This window comes from Sinocyclocheilus anshuiensis, unplaced genomic scaffold (genome assembly GCF_001515605.1).
Source record: "Sinocyclocheilus anshuiensis isolate Anshui unplaced genomic scaffold, SAMN03320099.WGS_v1.1 scaffold1561, whole genome shotgun sequence".
In the NCBI taxonomy this organism is placed as follows: domain Eukaryota; kingdom Metazoa; phylum Chordata; class Actinopteri; order Cypriniformes; family Cyprinidae; genus Sinocyclocheilus; species Sinocyclocheilus anshuiensis.
Genome location: NW_015536630.1, coordinates 927,344 through 936,543, shown reverse-complemented (window position 1 = coordinate 936,543; position 9,200 = coordinate 927,344). Strand labels below are relative to the sequence as shown.

General features: G+C 34.9%; 1 protein-coding gene across 1 annotated transcript in view; it reads right to left on the bottom strand.

Annotated features, from left to right (window-relative positions):
- Positions 1–9,200, bottom strand: part of LOC107654061 (XK-related protein 6) — a 17,397-nt gene that overhangs the window by 7,966 nt on the left and 231 nt on the right. Inside the window, exon 2 of the mRNA XM_016440983.1 lies at positions 9,122–9,196. Within this exon, the coding sequence (XP_016296469.1) occupies positions 9,122–9,196 (75 nt within the window). The remainder of the gene's footprint in view (positions 1–9,121; positions 9,197–9,200) is intronic.

Genomic DNA, 9,200 nt, shown 5'->3' with positions numbered 1-9,200 from the left:
TTTCCTACCATAAATATATCAAAACTTCATTTTTGATTAGTAATATGCATTGCTAAGAACTTAATTTGGACAACTTTAAAGGCGATTTTCTCAATATTTTGATTTTTTTGCACCCTCAGATTCCAGATTTTCAAATAGTTGTATCTCGGCCAAATATTGTCCTATCCTAACAAACCATACAACATCAATGGAAAGCTTATTTATTCAGCGTTCAGATGATGTATAAATATCAATTTTGAAAAATTGACCCTTATGACTGGTTTTGTGGTCCAGGGTCACATATTGTAAAATGTAATTTATTCCTGTGATCAAAGCTGAATTTTCAGCATCATTACTCCAGTCTTCGGTGTCACATGATTCTTCAGAAATCATTCTAATATGCTGATTTGATTTGCTGCTCAAGAAATATTTCTTATTATTATCAATGTTGAAAACAGTAACATTTTTGAGGATTTTTTGAACAGTTTTTATACGAAGTAGAAATATTTTAATTTTTTTCCAACATTATAAATGTATTTGCTGTCACTTTTGATTAATTTAATACATCCTTGCTGAATAAAAAGTATGGAGACAGCGATTTTTGAGGATTTTTTTAAAAATAGAAATATTTTAATGTTTTCTAACATTATACATTTATTTACTGTCACTTTTGATCAATTTAATGCATGATTAAAAGCACTGATTTCTTTCAGAAAAACAAAAAAAATGAAGATTAAGAACGTAAGATGAAGCCATTATAATAAAAACATAAAACAGTGCTAATAAATAGTAATAAAACACTGATAAAACAGTGAAACCGCAAGAGCTCTAAAAAGGAGATAATACAGATGTGCCGTATTAATTCAGCCTACCGATCTCCCATCTCCCCAGTCTCCATCATACAGGCAACAAAACTATGAATGAAAATAAGCCCGCCAACATATAGATCCATATAAAGAAATAATCTTTTCCAGAGTCTAAATACAAACAAACAGAATTACTTTGCTTTCTATCTAGAAGTGTGACACCTCGGATGAAAGATTCGCACGCCTGTGAAATCCTGGGGTTTTCCCGCTAAATCCTTTCTGGGGAATACTATGAAAAAAAGGATTTCCACTGTTTCATATCATCCAACAAACATATGGAGAGAGACAATGGGAAAATAAATGGGAACATTATGCATGCATGCGATACGCCAAATTTCTTCTCTTTCCGTCTCACTTTCCAGCACTTCCAGAACGCAAAGTAAAACAAGTTGTCAGAGGTGGTGAAATGTGAAAGATGTTTTTTCATTAATAATACAGAAATTAATGTTAAAAAGGGGGGGGGGGGAATAAAGAGACAGAGAGGTAGACTTACACTAATCTCGCTCCGTTCCAGAAGCCTCTTTCTTTCTTTCTTTCTTTCTTTCTTTGTGTCTGTGAGCGAGTAAACCTCCCTGTCCCAAACCAAACTGCTTCTGTCTAGATCATCAGTCCATCAGGGAAACTAAAGCGAAACAAACAGAACATAATGGAGTCATGAAATGAGAATGGGGTGAGGGAGAACACACAACAACCAAACTGCAACAGAATTATGAGATCGAGCAGACATCAAATGAAAATGGGTAAAATGACTCCAAACAAGGCAGAAATTAGAATATTGTAAAGCAGAGGGTTGGACGTGCTATTTAGAAAGAGAAGAGAATTCTGAACCTGAATACTTGTTCCTTTTCAATAACTAAAGACATTTTACATATTGCACACCTTAAAGGGATAGTTCACCCAAAAATGAAATACTGTTCGGTTTCTGGCACAAACTGATTGTTTCGTGTCTTAGGACATCAATGTGTCGTCACGAGTCGCAGGATTTAATTTGGATTTGTCTGTGCATGTTTTTTTTTACTCTCATAGATTTTGTTACCATTGCCATGCATTATACGACTGATAGACTGCAACGGTTAAAGTTAAAAATCATCATATGTGTTCTACTGAAGAAACAAAGTCACCTACATCTTGGATGCCCTGGGGGTAAGCAGATAAACATCAAATTTTCATTTTTGGGTGAACTATCCCTTTAAGGTAAATATATATGCATACACATGCATATAATTAACAAAAACAAAATATGAAGTTTGATAAGATGATAAAATGGCTATAGTATGCAAACCCGTTTCCGCCAAAAAAAGGCAACTGAGACTTTTTCGCTCACTTTTTGCACACATTTTTTCACGTAGGCTATCATGCAAATCTGTGTTTATATCTCGTCATTTAAAAGTCAGAATTGCAAGATATAAACATAGAATTGCATTATATAAACTCAGAATTCTGACTTTTTCCTTGCAGTGAATCCCGCAATTCGGTTGTTTTGTTGCCGAAGAATAAAAATCTAAACAGACTTTCTGCGCCTTTTTATCTCATAATTCTTTTTTTTTTTTTTTTTTTGCAATTCTGAGCGAAAAAGTCTGAATTGAAAAATAAAAACCTCACAAAAGTAAATACATATCATGAGCAGGATCAGAAATGATTACAGGACAGATTATCAGTTAATAAAGGCTAATTTTCATGCACAATAGTATGTTTTGACCTCAAAACACTTTAACCATAATGCATGATTTGTAAACATTTTGAAGTTTGCATCACATAACCAGCTCCATATGTATGGCTTTTCTGAAGTAAGCTTGCTTGTAAGCTCACCTGGTACAGCATTGCACTTGCAATGTAAAGCACTTGGGTACAAGTCCCATGAAACACCAATTACAATAAAAGAGCTAAAAAAAAAAATAGTAGACACAAACTAAAATGGCATAGTTGCTTCAGTAAATGCATGTTTATCTCACGCTTGTTTTTGTTAACATGAGCTTTAGATTAATGCTATGTGTTATATTTTCAACAACAATCAACATAATAAAACACTGCCAGATTCACATTCATCATGTTTCGGATAAAACTAAACACACTTTTAGCGTCATTCATTCACTGGACATTTCACTTCAAAAGTGTCGTGCAACGTGCAAAAAGCATAAAATAAATCTGCAGAAATGACGCCACAAACATGTTTTTCTAATGAGCCTGGGTTGGAAAAATACCCCATAAACTCAAAACGAACTCTATTCTAGTTATACCACAGAAATTACAAAAAAATGATATGAGATTTATTACTATGACTGTACATTATCCCTCACACATTTATCAACAACACAATATGAAATCATACCACATATGGCCATGAAAAAGAGCTAAAGCAAACACTGTGAGGATGGTCAGAAATCATGAGTACTTGGTTGAAGCTAAAATGCCACTGAAAGTGACAAAACTGCCCTGGATATGTAAAATACACACAGAAAAATGCTCCAGCAAGTGTCTTATTTTCTAGGCCTACATATATTGCATAAAATATCAGCTAGAAAAACACTGAATAACACTCTAAAAAACACTGTGACGACTGCAAAACCACAAATACATTCAAATGCATGGTGACAGATTTCAGCAGAGACCTGCATAATTCAACACAAGGATCTGCAAATGATTGCGAATGTATTCCAGCAGAGCGTTTATTCTGTTATGATAAGTTATACATTATTATTTAAAGATAATGTTGTTGTTTGATATTTATTTAATTTGTCTCTTGGTTCTGAAACTGTATGTCACAGTAAAAATAAGAAAAAAATGTGAAAAGTTCTGAATAAAATTTAAATGATGTAAACCGGCATACACCAGAGAATGTTCCACATGCAGACACAAGTGTTTCTAAATGTCAGGAAATAATGCAACCTTCATGCTCCTTTTTTCCAAAGCTTACAGTTTGGCTCTGCACATTAAACCATGACACATGCAAAACATTATATTAAACACTGAAAACATTACACCTGGATCCTATTTTGAACCTAGAGCATATTCCTTTAAAAGAAGTATTTGCTGAAAATATACTCACCCTCAGGACATCCAAGATGAAGATGAGTTTGTTTCATCACAACAGATTTGGAGAAATGTAGCATTACATCACTTGCTCACCAATGGATCCTCTGCAGTGAATGGGTGCCGTCAGAATGAGAGTCCAAACAGCTGATAAAAACATCACAATAATCCACAAGAAATCCACACCACTCCAGTCCATCAATTACCATCTTATGTAGTGAAAAGCTGCAGGTTTCTAAGAAACAAATCCATAATTAAAGTATTAACTGGAGGTTAATTGCTGTACTGAAGTTGTGTGGATTATTGTGATGTTTTTAGCAGCTGTTTGGACTCTCATTCTGACGGCACCCATTCACTGCAGAGCATCCATTGCTGAGCAAGTGATGCAGTGCTACATTTCTCCAAATCTGTTTCCATGAAGAAACACAACTATATAATTTTATTAATTTAATAATTTATGCATTTAGCAGACGCTTTTATCCAAAGCAACTTACAGAACAATTCAGGCTATACATTTTTTACCAGTATGTGTGTTCCCTGGGAATCGAACCCACAACCTTTTGCGCTGCTAACGCAATGCCCTGCCACTGAGCCACAGGAACTCTATATACTATAACTATATACATCTTGGATGGTCTGAGGGTGAGCACATTTTCTTTTTTGGGTGAACTATTCCTTTAAGATATGCAGGTCTACAGTAAATTGTCTGGATTTTTGTGAAACAGGAAAATTTCACGCTTGCTCTCTCATTTGACCCCTAGATGAAGTATTCAGGTGCTATTTCAAGCGAGTGCATCATGACTAAGAGAAAGAACCTGCTGAGACACTGCAAACTCCCTCTCTTTCTCTCCTGGAGAGCTGTTACTGAAACTCCCGCAGGGAGGATAGATTCAGTTCACAGGCTTTATGCTTTTACCCTGAAAAATTCACAGATTGTGCCTGCAATCAATAACTGAACACAGCTTTAACACTGAGGTTTGTGTGCAACTCAGTTTCTCACAGCAGAATCTTTTAGAAGGAAACAGTCTGGGTTTAGTTCATAAAAGCTTTAAAGTTGAACAGACTGTTGAGCAGTTAGCAATACAATCTGAGGAAACAGACTTTTAGACCTCTTTTTCAGCTACTGAGACTCTTCTGAGCACTTATCAAAGGGGCACGATTGTGAAAACATCTAAAAGTCAGGCAAATTTTGATGCACTATGAAAACATACTGTAATTTTTAGATCACAATAAAACATTTCCGCCACTTTCAGAAATCAGACAGATGAATATTCTGGTCTTTACAGAAGCAAAAAGCCTTTGCACACAAAAACATCAAATTATTATAAAAATAAATAAATAAAATGCATGATATGACCTCTTCGAAAAGAGCAAACACTCTCACTATAACAGTAGATTCTATCTAGCTAATTTCAACCCCTGAAAGTTATTCGCAATCCAGCAAATCCCAGTTTCAATTTTCTGTATTCTGTTCTGTGGGATATTTTTAGTTGCAGCTGCAGAATGAATTCAACAATCATAATCCTTAGGAACCCCCATACATGCAAAGGCTGAAACTATAGCTACAATCTTCTCTGAAAGTCCAGTGAATCTAATTCCCCGATAAAAAGAAACAATAGTTAAGGCTCACAGTTATCTGAAAGGTTAAATGGATGATGGAGGATTATGTGGCTAAGTAGAAGTAAGAGCTACTCAGGTTTAGAAGCTAAACACATTATGAAATCAGAAATATCCCTGTGCATGTTGACCGTTTCAAAGTGAATTCATTTCTGCATTCATACCAGATTTATTATAGTGTCATACTGTAGTTTCTTTTAATATTTTGAAACAAAGATTCTAGTTTTCTATTTTTCATTTTCATTTTAGTAAATATTTTAGTCATTTTGTTGTTTTTGTTATTTAAAAAATTAAATAGTTTTTTTTAAAAGGGGTCATATGATGCGATTTCAAGTGTTCCTTTCTCTTTATGGTAGGGGCGTAACATTTCCGTCACATGCTTGAGGTATTCGGCCAATCACAACGCACTGGATAGCTGGCCAATACAAAATATTTTATTTCAGCTAGTTGCCGAAGCAAAATTTATTTATTTTTTAATTGAAGTACTAAAATAAAATAAAAACACGCAGAAATGCAAATTAATAAACTACAGAGACATAAAAAAAAACCTAAAAACAAATAACAACCGCCCCCACACACACAATCACACACAAAATTACTAAAACACTTACAACTACTAAAATAAAAGTGGAAAATATCTAATAAAATCAAAGATTTATTTAAAAAAGATATTATTAAAAACTATAATAGCATATCAGTAAAAATAAAATAACCATTACTGAATATTAAACTAATACTGCATACTTTGGGAAAAAAAAGTATTAATCTTCATTCTTCATCGTTTCTTAGTCTAGCTTTCTAAAAACCTATTTTGGCTCTGTGACACGTTGTTTATGTTCCTATTCTAAATTGCTTTGGATAAAAAACATAACTGTAAACTGGAACGGGACAAAGATTCCAAGAATTTTAACTTCAAAAACATTACACACATCAACTATAAGTCTCATGCTATGAGCAACTGGTACTGGAGACCTTGTATTTCTCATGTCATTCTAGAGCAAGAACGCGTTCGCAATATATAAGCAATGTTAGTGCTGAACATTAAACAAGGTAAAGGTTGCATGAGTGGGTGGACAAGAAAACATGAAAGCAGCAGCTTGTGAGAGGGATCTGTGTAGCAGTGAAGTGTGTAGAGCAGCTGCGTCTGTCTCGTGCTGCGGTTAAGTGGAGGCAGTAAAAGGCCAGTAACGCGCCGGTGAAAGTGCACTGAACAGATACAGAACAGAACAGAATTCAGGTCAGTGTGTCAATGCCAACATCTATCTACAGCTACACCAGCTGCTGGACTACAGATCACTCCTGCGTCACAGGACCGCATGGACCCAGAGCTCACCCGCTTCATTAGGATGCTGCCCAGAGGGTTAATAACAGATGCAAGAATGCTCATTAGATTCTTGGGTTTCCTTGCAAGAAATAACAGTAGGTGGTTTCTTAGAGGTCCTATAATAAAAAAAGAGTTCATGCTCTTTGTGATATTCTTGTCTCTAGATTCAGCCTGTTTCCCTTCTTCAGTGCAAGTCTAGGGGATTTCATCCATTTTAACACTTGTCCATAACTATCCAAATTATTTCAGTAACTATTCATGTCAAAATAGCACACCGCAAAAAAATGTCTGTATTTTTGTCTTGTTTTCCAGTTCGAATATTTTAATTTACTTGAGAAGCAAGATTACTTGTTTTTTTTAAACATTTATCAAAATTATGTGATTTTTTTTTCTTAAAATATCTGCCAATGAGGTAAGAAAATTGCTTTTTCTTTGAATTAAGTTTATTTTTCTGATGCCAAATTCCTCTTCTTTTTTTTTAAGCATAAACTCACTCACTTTTAGGGTTGCAAAGGGGTGGAAAATTTCTGGTAAATTTCCGGAACCTTTCCAAAAATCCCTGGGAGATTCCAAAAAATCCTGGAAAGTTTCCAAAATTTCTGGAACGTTTCCGAAATGTACTGGAAATGTTCCAACTTTTTGCAACCCTACTCACTTTTGATTCATTTTTTAGAAAACAAGACTTAATGTCTTAAATTATTTTATATTTATATCCTATGTACAAGTACATGTACCTTGATTTAAGATTGTTTAGATATTTGTACAGGAAAAGTAATTAAAACATTTTTTTTTTTCAGTTCAATATTTAGGATTAAGTGTTTGTTAAATTCACTAACTTCAAATATACTGTAAAAAATATAGACATATTTTTTTAATTTGTAAATACAGATTATTGAAGTACGTTTTGCAAGAAAATACTATTTCAGTCTTTCTACCTAAAAAAAATTCACATTTAATTCAATGTGTTATTTGGCATTTCTTTGCAATTTTTTGTTAAATTTACTAGCAATGTTGTACCAACATGTACAATGTAACAACATTTTTAGCGCAAAACAACAAATTAAATCCTCTATGAAAACACCAAAATGTAGTATTATTGTTATTATTAAACCAGGAAGGAAAAAAAAAAACTTTTTGAGTTCTTTTTGAAATCTCTTTTACAGTCCAGGCCAAAATATGCAGCAAAAATAATGTGTGCACAAAACCAAATACAATTAAGACCAACATGGAATATTAAATAAATTAAAATAGTAGACAGAGACCAGAGACAAACTAACAAGCCATCTTGGAACTATTAATTAATTTCTTTGTTGATTAATTCTAGCCATATGTTAACAGTAGCGTCCAAAAGTCCTCTTGGTAACATTCAGAACATAATTTTCTCAATCCTGTACACCCAAATGTCACAGAATAACAACTAGACATGATCTGCGTGTGTAAAGTAAATGCATGGAATTAAGGGCTGAATGGATTGTCACGCTATGAGAGCTCAGAGTCAAGCTGGGGTCTTACACTCTGAACACCGCAATCAGCCCTCATCAGTGTTAGATCTCTGCCAAGGGAAGCATATGTTCATCCAGAGAGTGTGAGCGCCGCCGACGGGGAACAAATTCTCTGCCTGTGCCCGTCAGCTTCTGGTGGTCACCCCTGAGCCCGACAGATGATCGTAACCGGCGTGACAGTCAACTAATTGTCTTATTCAGGCCTGCAGACACTGACTACGTCTCCTGTCACCCCGCTGAGGAAGCCAAACATCAACAACAAGCTATTCTTACATATCACTGGACACTCTCAGGATACAGGTTACGCCGCTGTGTGGAGCTAATCACAGGCGATTATATATACTGACAGAACAGAGCACAAAAATTATGATTTATTACTTGGAAATGCTGTAATCTGATAAGTGGATTGACTGAAAAATCATGCAGCCTAGAATCCTTCTCTAATCTAATCATTTCTATGAAAATGCTAGTTAAAATGAATGTTCCACTTTATATGACCGGTTCAAGTTATTCTGCACCATTTCACCAACAGACTAAACTATGGCAGTAAATAAAGCAATTTACTAAATATCTTCATGGAACATGATCTTTACTTAACATCCTAAAGAAAAATAGATAATTTTGACCCATATTTTTGGCTATTGCTACAAATATACCCGTGCTACTTATGACTGATTTTGTGCTCCAGGGTCACATATGATGCATTTGCATGCAATCGCTCCGTTTATGTGTGCATGATCTCTGGAGTCAAAACAAGCACATCATGTGCATCTGATCAGTGCATGTGACGTCCAGCCTCTTACCTCCACACTTGTCCCATCTGAAGGATGTGCACGCAAGCATGCCAGATCCAAATGTAGATCATACAGCACCTGTCCCTGC